The sequence below is a fragment of the Nyctereutes procyonoides genome, unplaced genomic scaffold, assembly GCF_905146905.1.
Source record: "Nyctereutes procyonoides isolate TBG_1078 unplaced genomic scaffold, NYPRO_anot_genome, whole genome shotgun sequence".
In the NCBI taxonomy this organism is placed as follows: domain Eukaryota; kingdom Metazoa; phylum Chordata; class Mammalia; order Carnivora; family Canidae; genus Nyctereutes; species Nyctereutes procyonoides.
In genome coordinates, this window is record NW_026575126.1 from 66,248,473 (window position 1) to 66,266,666 (window position 18,194).

General features: G+C 41.9%; 1 protein-coding gene across 1 annotated transcript; it reads right to left on the reverse strand.

Annotated features, from left to right (window-relative positions):
• Positions 1-442: 442 nt before the first annotated feature.
• On the reverse strand, positions 443-16,783 carry ZDHHC4 (zinc finger DHHC-type palmitoyltransferase 4). Its single transcript, XM_055340576.1, has 8 exons — positions 16,709-16,783; positions 16,014-16,205; positions 15,295-15,418; positions 14,474-14,547; positions 13,426-13,604; positions 9,753-9,878; positions 7,946-8,190; positions 443-787 (listed from the first exon to the last, which is right to left on the reverse strand). The coding sequence occupies exons 3-8, from the start codon at positions 15,409-15,411 to the stop codon at positions 497-499; spliced, it is 1,032 nt and encodes a 343-aa protein (XP_055196551.1). The 5' UTR covers positions 15,412-15,418; positions 16,014-16,205; positions 16,709-16,783; the 3' UTR covers positions 443-496.
• Between the last annotated feature and the right edge of the window lie 1,411 nt (positions 16,784-18,194).

Sequence of the window (18,194 nt, forward strand, 5' to 3'; positions counted from 1 at the left end):
TAGGTCGGATTAAGGAGATGAAAAGCCAAGGCCTTTCTCCTTGGGAGAGGTGGAAAGGCCATCAAAAAGAGTACAGCCAGGCACAACCCCAAGTCACTGAGACTCTCCTGCACACCAGGGGACACAGTACAGACCCCTCCTGTCAGAAACCTAGAGTCTCTAGTGGAAGACCACGGTTAACCAGAACCTCTGGGACGTCCTCTTTGATTCCGCTGGCACCAGGACTTCAAATATACTCCATTCCAACAGGCTGAAGGAACAGAGGATGAGCAAGGGGGATTTCTACCACCGGATCTAGCATGGTCCTATAAGGATTAGGCACTCAGTAAACACTAGTTTTCTCTTCTCCTTAACCACTTAAAGCCGATTTATAAACATTCAGAAGCCAGAAAAAAAGACCCCCAAAACCAAAAAAACACCACACTAATGCTTACAAAGTATCTATATGTATAAATAAATGTATACTATATTTAAATGGCAGTAACACTTCCCATTCTCAGTTCTTCTTTCTCTCATAAGGTGCAGTGGCAGGTAGGAAGACCTCTCCAAGGTTGCTCCAAAGCCCATGGGAGTGAATGTTCCGGTTGACCTGGGTATCTGCTGATAGGGGCCGGGTCACATGGCGGCAATGATGGCACCAAGCCCGGTCACCATTGTGCCACTCGTTAGTGGTCTGGTTGGTGGCAGCCAGGTACAAAATAAAGCACAGGTAGCCCCCCAGGAGGAAGCTCAGCATCATGACAAAGCCCAGCATGAAGATAATCCTCGGGAAGGTCAGAAACAGGTACTGGAGGCAAAGAAGAAACAGCATGTTAGGCAGCTAGGCTGTGACACAAGTAAGTAAGCACCTCCCAGCCCTGGCGCGTTACATGGACAAGTGTGAGCTGCTCACCCAACTCATCCACCTCCATACACATCTGACCCACCAAACCCCAAACAACTATAAATGGCACTGACAGCCCAAGAGGAAACCCGGGTCTGTACGAGAGTCAAGTAAGATAAATGAAATCTGTAATGGAAGGAAAAGGGAAAGGATACTCAGGAGATGGTGCTTTGCCAGTTAACTATTTGTAAAATAAAGACAAACACAGATCTTAGTTGATGCATCAAAATAAAGTCCAGATGGACAGAGGAGATCAATCTCTCTCTCAACACAATATGACTACAGAAATACATGCATGAGAGTATTCACTGTAGTGATTTTAACAGGCCTTCTTCCTAAAAGAAACATGTTAAAAATTCCACCCATGAGGAAGAGTAAAACCCTAGGATAGTCATACTATGGAATAATAGCCAATAAAATGAGATCAATTTCCATGTACTCATCTGGAAAAGACATTGGTAAGATACTGCCAATGCGAAAGACAAGAGGCAAGGATTCACAATGGGATCATATTCAGGAAAAAACAAAAACAGACTCCATGAAGGTGTGTGACTGTATACACACAGGAAAAACGCCTGAAATGTGTATACCAAACTACAAAGATAGTTGCCTCTGGGGAGGGGAGGGGTTAGAGACCTTAGTTTTTTGTTTTTTCTAAAGAGATTTTAAATTTTATGCTTCTCCCTCCAACTTTATTGAAATATAATTGACATGACATTGTGAAAGTTTAAAAGTGTACAACGTAACATACAGCAAATGATCACAAGGTCAATACACCTATCACCAAACATAGTTAGAATTTTTTTGTGTGATGAGAACTTCTAAAACCCATTCTCTTAGCAACTTTCCAGTTTACAGCACCGTACTATAAACTAGTCACCAGGCTATACATCAAATCCCCAGGATTTACTCATCTTTCAACTATAAGTTTGTATCTCCCTATGCCCACTTTCCCTGTTTCTCTGCCTTTTCATTTTAAATGTTTCTGGACTGCTTGAATCTTTAGAATTTATTTTTTATAATAAAGAAAATGAATTTTGAAAGAGTTCAATATTTTTGAAAGTCACAAAAATTTAAAAAAAATTATATATATATATATAAAAAAAAGGGATCCCTGGGTGGCACAGCGGTTTGGCGCCTGCCTTTGGCCCAGGGCGCGATCCTGGAGACCCGGGATCGAATCCCATGTCAGGCTCCCGGTGCATGGAGCCTGCTTCTCCCTCTGCCTATGTCTCTGCCTCTCTCTCTCTCTCTCTCTCTCTCTCTCTCTATCATAAATAAAAATTTAAAAAAAATATTAAAAAAAAAGAAAGTCACAAGTAAAAGCAGATGCATCTCTTGAAACGAGAGAACTTCTAACTGAAGTTACAAAGAAAAGAGATTTGATAAGAAAGGATTTCTGCATTTTTTATTTATTTATTTATTTTTTAATTTTTATTTATTTATGATAGTCACACAGAATGAGAGAGAGAGGCAGAGACATAGGCAGAGGGAGAAGCAGGCACCATGCACCGGGAGCCTGACATGGGATTCGATCCTGGGTCTCCAGGATCGTGCCCTGGGCCAAAGGCAGGCGCTAAACTGCTGCGCCACCCAGGGATCCCTGCATTTTTTAATACAAAAAAGGATACACAGGGCAGCCCGGGTGGCTCAGGGGTTTAGCACCGCCTTCAGCTCAGGACGTGATCCTGGAGACCCGGAGTCGAGTCCCAGGTCGGGCTTCCTGCATGGGGCCTGCTTCTCCCTCTGCCTGTGTCTCTGCCTTTCTCTCTGTGTCTCTTATGAATAAATAAATAAAATCTTAAAAAAAATATATATATACAAATGAAAACAAATACAAGAATAAACTATCATTACTATATGATCTCAAATCAAAAGTAATGTTAGGGGGATCCCTGGGTGGCTCAGCGGTTTGGCACCTGCCTTTGGCCCAGGACACGATCCTGGAGTCCCGGGATCAAGTCTCATGTCAGGCTCCCTGCATGGAGCCTGCTTCTCCTTCTGCCTGTGTCTCTGTCTCTGTCTGTCTCTCATAAATAAATAAATCTTTAAAAAAAAGTAATATTAGTATCAAATAGGTAAACAGTTAAAGGACATAAGTCATAAAAGCAGATCTATAGATGATTGACAAACAAGAAAACTAATCAACAGCAACAAAAGAAATAGTTTTTAGAAAGAGTAAACCATATTTTCCTACCACACTAGAAGCACTCGCCACCACTGGGCATCCTCAGTGCCTGCTCTGATGCAACAAAATGAACATGGACAAATCACTCTAAGCAGAAGGTTTTTAAAAAAGCAATCTGACTATATTAAAATCAAAAGATCTGTAAATGTTAATAATCTCTGACCCAGTATGTATATTTTTTGGAACCTATCCTACAGAAAATCTTAAGTACAAAAACAAAAACATATACACAGATGACCCACTGCAAAGGGGAAAATACACTTCATCAATGGAGACAGCTGGGTGTCACTGGTCCTCTGTTCCACCTGATGGGAAGCAATATGAAATACACATTCTTGCCAAAAATACTTGACCTGAGTCTATGCAGGGCGCTAGAACTAACTTCCAGTTCACATTAATATTAAGGAATATAGAAAAATCAGTTGACAAAAGTAGGAAAAAGGCAAATTTGTAACAAGGGACATTCTAAAAGACAGCTATTAAATGTCAATTTCACAAAAAAAGGTTGGGGCCATTATTTTAGAGAGACTGAGAACATTCAAATGCAGAGTAACTATGAGGTGGGTTCTGGCTCACAGAGGTAAAAAAGCTATAAAAGACACATTTGACAGATGTCTGGGTGGCTCAGCGGTTGAGCGTCTGCCTTTGGCTCAGGGCCTGATCCTAGAAGCGGGCTCCCTGCCTACAGCCTGCTTCTCTCTCTGCCTGTGTCTCTTCCTCTCTCTCTCTCCATATCTCTCATGAATAAATAAATAAATTCTTAAAAAAAATTTTGAAAAAAAAGAAATAAAAAGACAATAGGGAAATTTGAATATGGATTAGATGATTTATTATATATTTACTACATATTCTATGTTTGTTATACAGATTTATTACTTTTCTTAGGTGAGATAACCTAATTGTAGTTAAGGTGACATTCTTTTTTTTTTTTTTTTTTAATAAATTTTTATTTATTTATGATAGTCACACACAGAGAGAGAGAGACAGGCAGAGACACAGGCAGAGGGAGATGCAGGCTCCATGCACCGGGAGCCCGACATGGGATTCGATCCTGGGTCTCCAGGATCGTGCCCTGGGCCAAAGGCAGGCGCCAAACCGCTGCGCCACCCAGGGATCCCTAAGGTGACATTCTTTAAGAATGCACATTCACATATTGAAGGGCAAAGCAACATGACATCTCCAATTTATGATCCCAACATGCAGCTTGATCCCACCACCCTGAGATTACAACCCAAACAGAAATCAAGAGTCAGATGCTTAATGGACTAAGCCACCCAGTTGCTTCATAACTGAAAGAAATTTTAAGAATAAAAATTACTCAAGGTTGAAATGATGAGGTTGTTGCTACACATCTATCGGAATGGCTAAAATGAAAAATAGTGATAACATTAGGTGCTGGCAAAGATGCAGAGAAACCAGTCCCTCCTCCATCACTGGTGAGGATGCACAATGGTACAACCACTCTGAAAAAGAGTATGGTGGTCCTTTCTAAGACTTAAAATAGACCTATCATCAACCCAACAATCACAGTGAAGACAGATCATTACACAGGAACTTGTAAATGGGAATGTTCAATGCCGCTTTTTGCAGCTGATGGCCTTCAAATGGTGAATGGTTAAACAAAGCATGGACTACTATACAGCAATAAAAAGGAACCCTAGATCCATGCAACTGTTCTCATGAACCTCAAGGAAATTGCACTGAGTGAAGAAACCAACTTCAAAAAGATACTGTATGATTCCATTTATGTAACGATCATGAAATAACATTATAACAGAGATGGAGAAGGGAGTAGTTGTGCCAAGCATTAGGGATATGGAGAGGAAGCTGTAGCTATAAAGGGTAACACAAGGGAGTCTGTGGCGATGGATAATAGAGCATGCTAGTGGTGGGTTATTTGTGCACATGTGACAAATTGCACAGAGCTATATACACACACCAGGCAACAGATTCTTACATAAAACATTCTTACAATAAACACATATGTAATTCGTGAAATCTAACTGGACCTGGGGATTGTGCCAAAGTCAATTGCTTGGTTTTGGCCTTGTGCTGGATAGGGATGCTGGCATGGGAAGAGGGGCTAAAGAGTGTATAGACTTCCTGTGTGCCTCTTTATAATCTCCTGTAAATCTGTAATTATTTCAAAATAAATTTTAAAAAAACTAGCTTTAAGACTGTGTACTTTATCATATTAAGACAGTATCCTGGGATGCCTGGGTGGCTCAGTGGTTAAGCGACTGCCTTCAGCTCAGGGCATGATCCTGGAGTTCCGGGATCAAGTCCTACATTGGGCTCCCTGCATAGAGCCTGCTTCTCCCTCTGCCTAAGTCTCTGCTTCCCTCCTGTGTCTCTCATGAATGATAAATAAATTTTTTTTTTTAAAGACAGTATCCTTCAATTCTTATTATCTGAGTGCTTTTATAGAATGAGTGTTGAATTCTGTGAAAGGCTTTTCAGCATCTAGAGAAATAATCACGTCATTGTTCTTTATATTTAATAATGCTATATAAAACATTAATCAATTTCCTAATATTGAACCAAACTTGCATTCATGGACTACATCTCACTTGTTCATGGTATTTTATTATCTTTAAAATGGAATAAATAAATAAATAAAATCTTTTTTTTTAAAAAAGAAAAAACACTCAAACAGAAGCAACCAGTTACCTAAAATAGTGACTGCTCATAAGCTACTTCCCATAAATGCAACAGAAATCTTTTAGCCATAAAAGATTTGAGTTTTTATAAGAAGCCTATATAAAAGATTTGAGTTTTTATAAGAAGTCTATGTTATTGTAAATAAATTTTTGACAAGGGTGCCAAAACAATTCAATGAACAAAGAAGGGTATCTTTAACAATAGATGCTGGGACACTAAAAGTATCAAGAGAGAGCCCAACCCTACAAAACATACAAAAATTGACTCAAAAAAGGATCAAAGACCTAAATGTAAGAGTTAAATATATAAACACAAGAATACATAAGTATAAATCTTCATGACCTTGGAGCAGGCAACAGATTCTTACATATGACACCAAAGCATAACCAACAACAACAACAAAAAACCCTAAACTTAAAATACAGAACTTTTTTGTTTCAAAGAAAGCTATCCAAAAAATGAAAAACCCACAGAATGGGAAAAAATACTTGCTAATCCTACATCTGAGATGGGTCAAGTGTCCAGGATATACAAAGAATTCTTACAACACAAGAAAACAACCCAATTAAAAAATGAGCTTCTCCTGTAAATCTTCTTTTCCAAAGAACACATATAAGTGGCTAAGAAACACACAAAAAGAGGCTCAGCATTATTAAGTCAACAGGGAAGTGCAAATCAACTCACAAGGGCACCGCTTTACATCCATTAGGATGACTTTAATCAAAAAGACATAATAACAAGTTGGAACCTTCATATACAGATGGTAGGAATGTAAAATGGTGAAGATACTTTGGAAAACAACCTGGCAGCTCCTCAAATGACTACAAGTATAGTGACCATATGACCTAGCAATTCTACTCCTGGGTATGACTCAAGAGCAATGGAAACCTCTATCCACACAAAAGCTTGTACACAGATGTTCACAGCACCCTTATTCAAAAATAAAAAGTGAAAACATTCAAATATCCATAAGTAATAAATGAATAAAATGTGGTATACATCTACACAGTGGAATATTATTTAGCCTCCAAAAGGAGTGAAATATTGATTCATGCTACAACACGGATGAACCTTGAACACATTATGCTAAGAAAAAGAAGCCAGTCCAAGGCCACAAATGTCCAACTACATTTATGTGAAATGCCCGGAAAAGGCAAATCCATAAACACAAAAAGCCAGTTAGTGGTTACAAGGAAAGAGAAGGGTGGAGAGTAACTGGTAATAGGTAAGAGTTTATTTCTTGGGTGATGAAATGTTCTGAAATTAAATGGTGGTGGTGGTTACACAACTCTGAACCACTAGATCTTATACTTTGAAAGGATGAATTTTAGGGGCACCTGGTTGACTCAGTAGGAAGAGCATATGACTCTTGATCTTGGGGTCATGAGTTTAAACCCCACATTGAGTGTAAAGATTACTAAAAAATAAATAAATAAACTTAAAAAAAGGATGAATTTTATAGCACACATATTATATATCAATTTAAAAAATTATATATTGGAGTGTCTCAGTACTAAGTTGGTTAAGCATCCAACTCTTGATTTCAGCTCAGGTCATGATCTCACGATTGTGAGACTGAGTCCTGTGTTGAGGGTGCTTTCTTTCTCTCTATCTTAATCTAAAATAATAAATAAAATCTTAAGTAAATAAATAATAAAAACTTTATTTTATTTTATTATTATTTTTTAAAGATTTATTTATTTATTCATGATAGACATAGAGAGAGAGAGAGAGAGAGGCAGAGACACAGGAGGAGGGAGAAGCAGGCTCCATGCCGGGAACCCAACGCAGGACTCGATCCCGGGACTCCAGGATTGCGCCCTGGGCCAAAAGCAGGTGCCAAACCACTGAGCCACCCAGGGATCCCCAATAAAATTTTTTAAATTATATATTGACTTTTTTTTTTTTAAAGATTTTATTTATTTATTCATGATAGTCACAGAGAGAGAGAGAGAGACAGAGAGGCAGAGACACAGACAGAGGGAGAAGCGGGCTCCATGCAGAGAGCCCGACGTGGGATTCGATCCCGGGTCTCCAGGATCGCGCCCCGGGCCAAAGGCAGGCGCCAAACCGCTACGCCACCCAGGGATCCCTATATATGGACTTTTAAAAAAGGAATAGCTCCATCTTTTGACTGGGAAAATGACCTTTTTCCAATTTTGAAACCTAATATCAGAAACACATCCCACAACACAACTACCTGAATTAATTACCTGAATAAGAAAGAAAATGTCAACAGCCTGGAAGTGTCCAAGGTGATCAATGTAAGTTTCCAAATACAAGTCAGACAACACCACCAACTGGACCAGAAACACAGTGCTCACGATGGCCATGGTGGCTGCTGAGGCTGTCAACGTCAAGAGGTAGAGGAGGAAGTACCTGGCGTTCCAGGCTCCAATGCAGTTGTTCACCCAAACACAGTGGTGGTCAAAACGGTGCACACACCTGTTACAAACACCTGCACAGAAACAAGAATGCAACAACACTGAGTTAGTCCTTGATGAAAAATGAGACAAAAAGCACACTTACAGAGATTTTTAGACTGACTACTGGCAGTATGAGCTGGAAGAAATGGTGGCTGCTGTCACCAAGCTCTTAAAACCGCAGTGTCCAATAAAGTAGCCACGAGCCACAGGTGGGTATTAAGCACTTGAAATGTGGCTACAAGAAAAAATTTGGAAGAATATTCTGTTGATATTGATAAATTTAGAGTTCTTCAATTCATGCAATGCTCCTTTAAGTTCAACATGAGTAATACTGATATGACACAAGAGTTAGTGAACTTAACTTGAACAGATTTTTTTTAATTAATTTATTTATTTATGATAGACACAGAGAGAGAGAGAGAGAGAGAGAGAGAGAGAGAGAGAGAGGCAGAGACACAGGCAGAGGGAGAAGCAGGCTCCATGCCAGGAGCCCGACACGGGACTCGATCCCGGGACTCCGGGACTGCGCCCTGGGCCAAAGGCAGGCACCAAACCGCTGAGCCACCCAGGGATCCCGGACAGACAGAATTTTAAAACTGAGGCTTTAAAGTCAAATCAATTCTTCAGATAAAGACAAATTATTGAGGCACCTATGTGGCTCAGTTGGTTAAGCATCTGCCTTCAGCTCAGGTCATGATCTCAGGCTCCTGGAGTCAAGCCCCATACTGGGCTCCCTCTAAGCGGGGAATCTGCTTATCCTTCTCTCTCTGCCCCTCCACCCACTTGTGTAAGCATATGCACATTCTCTCTCAAATAAATAAAATCTTTTTTTTTTTAAAGGTTGAACTGTTACATGGGTATTAAACAGAAATAATTTTTTGGTACTGATTCAGTAACCAAAAAACTTCTGAGAATTTCTAGAATAACTTGGGTATGTGAATCTGCTCTTCCGACAGCAAATTTTATGAAATCTAAATACAGATCAAGTATTTCCAAGGAAAATTTAGTGTCTCAATTGAGATGTGCTGTAAATGGAAAATATGTGTCAGTTTTCAAAGACAGTATGAAAAAGAGACCATAAACTATCCCATGAATGATTTTTTTATACTGACTACACATTAAAATGATATTTTAGATAAGTTAGGTTAAATAAAATATATAATTAAATCCAATGTTGCCTCATTTTACTTTTGTAATGTGGCTACTAGAAAATTTAAATCACATATATGGCTCATGATATATTTTTGTTGGATGGCACTAGTCTAGAATCTCGGCTATTCCCCAGAAGAGTAGGTTCTGCCAGGGCTAAAATCTGCAAACACAACATCCCACAGAAATTCCTGCTGGGCCACATGCCCTACCACATGGCAAAGGAAGGGCTGTTCTGCCCAGGGCTGAGCTGCGCATTACACAAGAACATTAAGAACTTACCTCCAGTCATCTGAAAGAAACAATTTGGCCTCTACAAGCAGTGGCTGTCCCATACTGGGAGACCAAGGGCCCTGCTTTTGGATTTCTGTAACATTCCCTTACTGAGAAAGCCCACGTATTTGCTGTGCAAGGCTAGAGCTGGAGCAATCAAAGCCAAACTTACTGCAGTGTTTGGATCGTGCTGGTTTCCTTAAATTGCACGTAGAGCACTTCATATTCTTTAAGAACATCACTTCATCGAATTCATAAACTTGAAGAAACAGTAACTCATTTGCTTTCGTTATGGTACCTGAAAAAAGTAAGGACAAACATCAGTTCCAAGCAATATGGTTGACTAAACATTCACAAAATCTGTCCTGACAAAGTGCAACTAAGACTTCTATATTTAACATTCTAAATAACTCACTTTAAAATAAATAGCTAAAAAAATAAGTAAATAAAATAAAATAAATAGCTTTACTGAGATACAATTCATAAACCCAATTCACCCATTTAAAGTACACAATTCAACAGTTTTTAGTATACTCACAGAGTTATACGACGATCATCACAATCAATTTTATTTTTTTATTTTATTTTTTTTTAAGATTTTATTTATTTATTCATGATAGACACACAGAGAGAGAGAGGGGCAGACACAGGCAGAGGGAGAAGCAGGCTCCATGCCAGGAGCCCGATGCAGGACTCGATCCCGGGACTCCGGGATCGCGCCCTGGGCCAAAGGCAGGAGCTAAACCACTGAGCCACCCAGGGATCCCCCACAATCAATTTTAGAACATGTTTATCGCTTTAAAAAGAAAGCCCTTAGGGGTGCTTGGGTGGCTCAGTTGGTTAAGTGCCCACCTTCAGTTCAAGTCATGATCCCAGGATCCTGGGGTCAAGTTCCACACTGGGCTCCTCCTCAGGGCTCCCTGCTCTACAGAGAGTATGCTTCTCCCTCTCTCTCTGCTCCTCCCACTCTCCTCACTTGAGGTCTCTCTCTCTCAAATAAATAAAGTCCTTTTTTTTAAGATTTTTATCTTAAAAAAATCTTTAAAAATCTTAAAAAAAACTTAAAATCTTAAAAAAAAACTTTACTCTTAAAAAAAAGATTTTATTTATTTATTCATGAGAGAAACAAAGAGAGAGAGAGAGAGAGGCAGAGACAGGCAGAGGGAGAAGCAGGCTCCACAAAGGAAGCCCGACATGGGACTCGATCCCAGTCTCTAGGATCACGCCCTGGGCTGAAGGCAGCACTAAACCACTAAGCCACCCGGGCTGCCCTAAATAAAATCTTTAAAAAAAAAGAAAAGAAAAGAAAAGAGAAGAAAGAAAAAGAAAAGAAAGAAAGAAAAGAAAGAAAAAGAAAGAAAGAAAAGAAAGAAAGAAAAGAAAAGAAAAGAAAAGAAAAGAAACCCCTTAGCAGTCACCCCATTTCTCTTGAATCCTAGCTCTTGGCAATCACTAATCTACTTTCCGTCTCCATGCATTTGCCTTGTTTGAATATTTCATATAAATGGAATCATACAACTTGTGGTCTTTTGTATCTGGCTTCTTTCATTTAGCATAGTTTTCCAAGGTTCCTCTAAGTTCTAACATATATCACTCCTTCATTCCTTCCCGTTACAGAATACTGTTCCATGGAGAAGGCACATCACATTTACCTATTCACCAGTTGATGGACACTTGGTGCTTCAAGGACAGGAAAGCTTAAAAGTAAAGGCATGGAAAAAAGATACCAAGCAAATATCAATCCCCAAAATCCCCAAAAAAAGGGTAAGGGGCACCTGGGTGGCTCAGTCAGTTAAGCATATGACTCCTGATCTTGGCTCAGGTCATGATCTCAGAGTCGTGAGACTGAGCTCTGCATTGGGCTTCACACTCAACATGGAGTTTGCTTAAGATTCTCTCTCTCCCTCTCCCCCTCTTAAAAAAATAAAAGTGTAATAATATTAATATCAGACAAAAAAAGAACAAAGAACAATACTAGTAACAAAGAGACAAATACCCACCATTTGCTTCAACGTGGATGGAACTGGAGGGTATTATGCTGAGTGAAGTAAGTCAATCAGAGAAGGACAAACATTATATGTTCTCATTCATTTGGGGAATATAAATAATAGTGAAAGGGAATATAAGGGAAGGGAGAAGAAATGTGTGGGAAATATCAGAAAGGGAGACAGAACATAAAGACTCCTAACTTTGGGAAACGAACTAGGGGTGGTGGAAGGGGAGGAGGGTGGGGGGTGGGGGTGAATGGGTGACGGGCACTGGGGGGGGGCACTTGACGGGATGAGAACTGGGTGTTATTCTGTATGTTGGTAAATTGAACACCAATAAAAAATAGATTTATTATAAAAAAATATTCAAGGAAAAAGGAATAGCAATTCTAAACTTGAATGCATATAATATAAAAATATATATTATATATACCTACACACACATACGCACATATACAACAGCTTCAAAATAAGTAAAGTCAAAACTGACTGCCAGAAGAAACCTCAAATCTATCATCAAAATGAGATAACAGGGATCCCTGGGTGGCGCAGTGGTTTGGCGCCTGCCTTTGGCCCAGGGCGCGATCCTGGAGACCCGGGATCGAGTCCCACGTCGGGCTCCCGGTGCATGGAGCCTGCTTCTCCCTCTGCCTGTGTCTCTGCCTCTCTCTCTCTCTCTCACTGTGTGCCTATCATAAATAAATAAAAAAAAAAATTAAAAAAAAAAAAAATGAGATAACATGGGACGCCTGGGTGGCTCAGCAGTTGAGCATATGCCTTTGGCTCAGGGCATGATCCCCGGATCTGGGATTGAGTCCTACATTGGGCTCCCTGCGTGGAGCCTGCTTTTCCCTCTGCCTATGTCTCTGCTTCTCTCTCTCTCTCTCTGTCTCTCATGAATAAATAAATAAAATCTTTAAAAAAAAAAAGTTGAATAACAAAATGAGATAACATACTTCTCAGTAACTGAGCAACCAAAAAAATTAATACAAATATAAAAGATTTGAACATAATTAACAAACTTGATCTAATGGACTCACATGCTGTCTACACCAAGAACTAGAAAATACACACTCTTTCTTTTTTTAATGTTATTGTTGTGTTTTATCTTTTTTTTTTTTAAAGACCTTTTATTTTATTTACTCATGAGAGATACAGAGCGAGAGAGAGAGGCAGAGACACAGGCAGAGGGAGAAGCAGGCTCTACGCAGGGAGCCCGACATGGGACTCAATCTCGGGTCTCCAGGATCACACCGTGGGTTGCAGGCGGCGCTAAACTGCTGCGCCACCGAGGCTGCCCAAATACACACTCTTTCAAGCCCACAGGTCATTTACAAAAATAACACATAACTGGATATGATGCAATAAAATTTGTAAAAGAGGGGCAGCCCTGGTGGTGCAGCGGTTTAGCGCCACCTGCAGCCCAGGGCTTGATCCTGGAAACCCTGGATTGAGTCCCACATCAGGCTCCCTGTATGATGCCTGCTTCTCCCTCTGCCTGTGTCTCTGCCTCTCTCTCTCTCTCTGTCTCTATGAATAAATAAATAAAATCTTTAAAAAAAAATTGTAAAAGAAACAGAGCCATACAGACCAAAAACTCTCTATATAACACAATTACTAGTGAAGTACCAAAAAATAAACTAAAAAAGTATATGGAAAATTTTAAGCAGTTCTAAATAATCCATGAATCATAGAAGAAAAAAAATAAAATCAGAAGACAATCACAATGAAAAAAAAAGATCATGAAAACACTACATATCTTATCTTTTACGAAGTCCCCGGAGGCCTCACTAGTCTGTAGCACTGCAAGAGTAAGGTTGATTCTCACCAGTCTCCATACTGAAAGCTTCAACTTACCAGGGTCACTTACACAGCTGAGAGTGAAAAACACCAGGTTTATAATCAGCAGAAAATAGGGCAGAAGAAGGTAACACAAGGAGAACTCCAGCTCTCGACAGTAGCCAAATATTTCCCAGGTGTATTCACTGTAAACCATCCCTTGCAAGATGAGGTGCAGGATAATGAAGGTGTGGTTTCTGAAAGGAAACGGGTACATGGCTTGTTCACAGGGCCTTCTTCATAAAGAAATCATATAATACTAACCTGAACCCAGAGCCAACCACGTCTTTTGAGCTTGAGATAATAGCAAGAATTACATAAGAGACAATGTGAGACAATTCTCATAGTACCTAGCAAGACTTAGTACTCAATAGATGCTATCTATTATTATCAACTTTTTTTTTTTAGGATTTTAGTTATTTAGGGAGAGTGTGAGACCAGGGGAAGGGGCAGAGGGAGAGAGACTCTCAAGCAGACTCCACGCTAAGTGTGGAGCTCAAAGCAGGGCTTAATCCCATGACCCTGAGATGATGACCTGAACCAAAATCAAGAGGTGGATGGCTCCACTGTCTGGGCCACCCAGGCACCCTTATTATCTTTATTAGGAATTGAGGTATCAGGATATATCTCTTCACAGAAATGCATGCAATATATTGCCACTCTAAATATTTCAGTGAAAACTCCAGAAATAAAAGGCAGATTATGAGGAGAGGTCCTGAACCTAGGACTCTTGATCCTTTCCAGCCTCCTTCCCCAAACCATGGCTGGAAACCAACAAGGAGCTTCCTGAAGCTAGAGGACAGCAACAATTAAAAATCAAACCAGGAAAGAAGATAGTATTTTTTTTAAGATTTTATGTACTTATTGCGGGGTGGGGGGGCAACGGGAGGGGCAGAGGGAGAGAATCTTAAGCAGACCCTGTGCTTAGCACAGAGTCCAACTTGGGGCTCAATCTCAGGACCCCAAGATCATGACCTGAGCTGAAACCAAGAGTCAGATGCTTAACCAATGAGCCATCTGGATGCCCCGAAAAGAAGATAGTATTTAAACTCTGAAATATAAATACCGTGTACGGAAGAGGTAATGAAGCAATTTTGGCATAGCTCTCTGAAGGCATTTTGGAATTATACAGGAAATTATCTAAAACAAAAAAGAATTCATTGTCATTTGTCATTCCCCACTCCCAAATTAGATGCTTCACTTTCAGCTGGTGATATTTGGTGATTTGCACTTCTGCATATGGGCAGAGAAGAGATTTAAGAGAGAATAAAATGCAGGGCTTCCCTCAGCTGGTCTTTCTCTAATGCCAGCTCCTCTGTTTTCACCTAACTCCAGAGAAAACACCATGTCAGGGTCTTCAGGCAAAGGAAGGAGAGCAGAGGAGCTGGATTAGGTAATGTTAATGTGAACTCCACTCCTTTCCTGCTTTGGGTTCAATCCTAGGTTCAAGTCCATCTGTAATCACTGGGCATTAGCCCAGGTTACCCCCCAAGTCAACCCCTTCCCAAAGGTTGATGACCTCAACTTTGCTCACTTTGATCCTTGAAGGAGTGTGGGCAGCCTGATGCTCAGCTCCTTAATCATACAGCTCCCTGTTCCACCCATCCAGCCCCTCCATGCAGACACTGTTCACATCCATGCCCAACTACAGGCATCAAATCCAGAGAAAAATAGCCAACCTTAAGAATGTTATCTTCTCTCAAAGCAACATCACAAGATTACTTTCAAAAGCAACAAAACCCAGAAACTTTCAAAAATTACATAGCTGCCATAAGTGAAGTGAACAAATGAATAAACATGGCATCTCCTTTTTGTTTCATCAGGGAACTGGTGAGCCTTTTAGATTGGTAGTAGTGAAAATCCAGTGTCTCCAAGAATCGTCGTTACCTGTGCTCCTCCTCTGACTACACCTTTCAGGTAATGGGTTTTTGAGCAGATGCATACTGTAACAACACCGATCAGCACCAAAACCAGGTAGAACAAGAAGAGAACCAAGAAGTCCATCCTGAGGCTACAAAGAAACAGAAAGAGTGTGACTACTATTGAGGGATATATTCCATCGCGCATATTCTCAGACATCAGCTCCATAAATGGCTCCCAAAACAATTCATCAGCACTTATGCACGCACTGCTGAGGCCTCCCAGATGGTCCAGAGCTCCCTCTCCTTCAAGAATTTCCTAATCAAAAAAAGAATTTCCTAATCAAACCACTATGATTTATTTAGGGCATCTCCTGCCTGCAAATTACAAAAAAAAAAGGCGGGGGGGAATATGCAAAATGCATACATCTTCCCTCCTACCCATAACAAATCATCTTTGTACTTAAATATAAACTTGCATAGATATTGCTACCGAATGTACCCCAAAAGAATCTACTGACCATGCTACTGGTACAAGCATCCCCTAGTGGCAGTCCCAGGACTCACTCCCACAACAATCGTGGCTCACCCACGGGGACTAGAGTCAACACACAGGCTTGTATTAACTGGAAAAGGTTACTTTTGGCCTTAGCAGATATGATTCAGGCCCGGACTTCCACCTAAGATAACCAAACTACAAACTATTCACAAGATAAGACAGAGGAAACAAAGAAGAGCAATTCTCACGAGGTGATTCAGGGTCCCCGGCTTATGTAGTTCTCGTTTGGATAATTTTCTACTGGCAGCTAGGGCATTCCTTCTCTCAATATTCAAGGAGAATTCAAACAGCATCTCCTCTTGGGCAGCGGCATGTGCCTGGCACAACAGGTGGCACCCAAAGCTGCAGGAGGCATGGTTCTCCTAGAAGGCTGGATCTCGCTGCAGAGACATCGATAAAGCACTCACATAATAAAACAGGGTGGGAGTCAAAGGCGGTATAAATGGTGGAAAATAACTTGAAATGTTGAGATTCCCCCCCCGCCCCCGCGCGAGGGGGTGTTGCGATCCAGCGGGGTGAACCGGGTTATACGACTTTGGCAGGAAAAGTTAATTGGGAAGAATAAGCCAGTACCCTCGGATCCCGGGTCCTATCCCTAATCCCTAAGGTGTCCACTCTGGCCACCGGACAGAATGCCTTTCCGAGGCTGCACTCTCCGAGGGTCCCGGCGGGTGGGCCTGGCCGAAGCTCTCCCCGGGGGCCGGGACCCTGAGTGGGAGGCGGGGTGCAGACGGCGCAAAGGGGATACGGTGGGTAGCAGGGTGGAGGTGGGCCTGCGACCACACACACACACACACACACACACGGTGGAAGGGCGGATTAGACAAGGAGACAGACGCCCCTGGGCCAACTCGTATCAAAAAACCCTCAAAGGCGGCCTTACCGCCGGAATGGGCCAACGGCCAGTCGCACCCAGGCGGCGCCTTCAAGGAGCTTCTCTAGACTTCCGGCGGGCCTGTGACCTCACTCCGGGCGCCGGCAGCCAAGCCGACTTCCGGCGGAAGTGCGGTCCAGCGGGCAGCTGCTGGGGGCGGGCTTGCTCCTGGCGTTTGTTTGCTTTTCTGGGGGGGTTGTCACTAGCTGCCCGCCTTGGCTCCTCCAGAAGAGGAGGTCGGGTTTGAGGGACGGAAAAATCGCGCTTTGCAATACTATTGCCAGATATCTTAGAAAAAGACGCTCCTAAGCCAGTGCGGGTGTTGTGAAGCGCGCCGAGTAGAGCCCAGCCACGCGGGGACCCCGGCTGACCCATGGCGGGTACACTTAGGGGTGCCTCTGCCGTGTCTTCGCGATGGGCAGGACTAGCTTTGCTTTGTGCCAGTCGCCCCACTGGGATCTGTCCGAACCGTCCCCGTGTCTTTGCTCCTGCTGTCTCAAAACAGCTCTGAACGTCCTGCCCCTGGGAACAGTGACAATTGCTTGACTACAAACCTGGAGGATAAGAAGGAAGTCTGTTTAAGGATAGTTGGTCCGGGGGTGGAAAGAGCTGCTTCCAAACATAGCATCGAGAAGGCCCCTGTGGGGTGTCCCTTTGCTCCGAACCCCTCTGAATCCGCGGAGACCAGTAGTCTATTCTTGATGCCTCTGAAGAGCTGTCAAGCCTGTCCTCCCTTTGAGGGGGGACTGTCTGATCTCCAAACGCTAGCTTTCAGGCTCTTCTCTACCTACCCCAGCTTCTCGATTCCTTTTCTTTTTCCTTTTTAAGAAACTTACAGGCGGGGCGCCTTCTGGTACATGGTGTGCAAAGCCTTCATGAGCTCCTGGACACAGAACTGAGAAAACAAAACCTGCAAATCAGAAGCCGTGATTGCCGCGGGGGGAATACTGGTTAGGGATGGAAGGTCATCCCGTGTCCGGAGTGGGCTGCATCGCATCAGTTTCTCCAGCTGACTCATCACCCTGCTGATTAATTCTGAGCTGGTAGTTAAGTATTTGGGGTTCCTTTTTTTGGCTCATCAATGCAGAACTATATTTTTATCCCCATTCATTTTCCTCGGGATGGTTTCAGTGGAGACTTAACTTTGAATCTTGGTTTGATCACCTATAGCATTTTGCGCTGGGTTCTTTTTTTTAAGATATATATATTATTAATGAGAGACAGAGAGAGAGAGAGCGCAGCAGAGACACAGGCAGAGGGAGAAGCAGACTCCATGCAGGGAGCCTGATGTGGGACTCGATCCCGGGTCTCCAGGATCACACCCTGGGCAGAAGGCGGCACTAAACCGCTGAGCCACCCGGGCTGCCCTGGGTTGTCTTTAATTATTTAAAATTTACACAAGAAATACAATGCTATGTTCATGTAAAAAAAAAAAAACAACCAAACTATACAAAACTGTTCCTTGAACACTGCCCCCAAATCCCAGTCCCTAGAC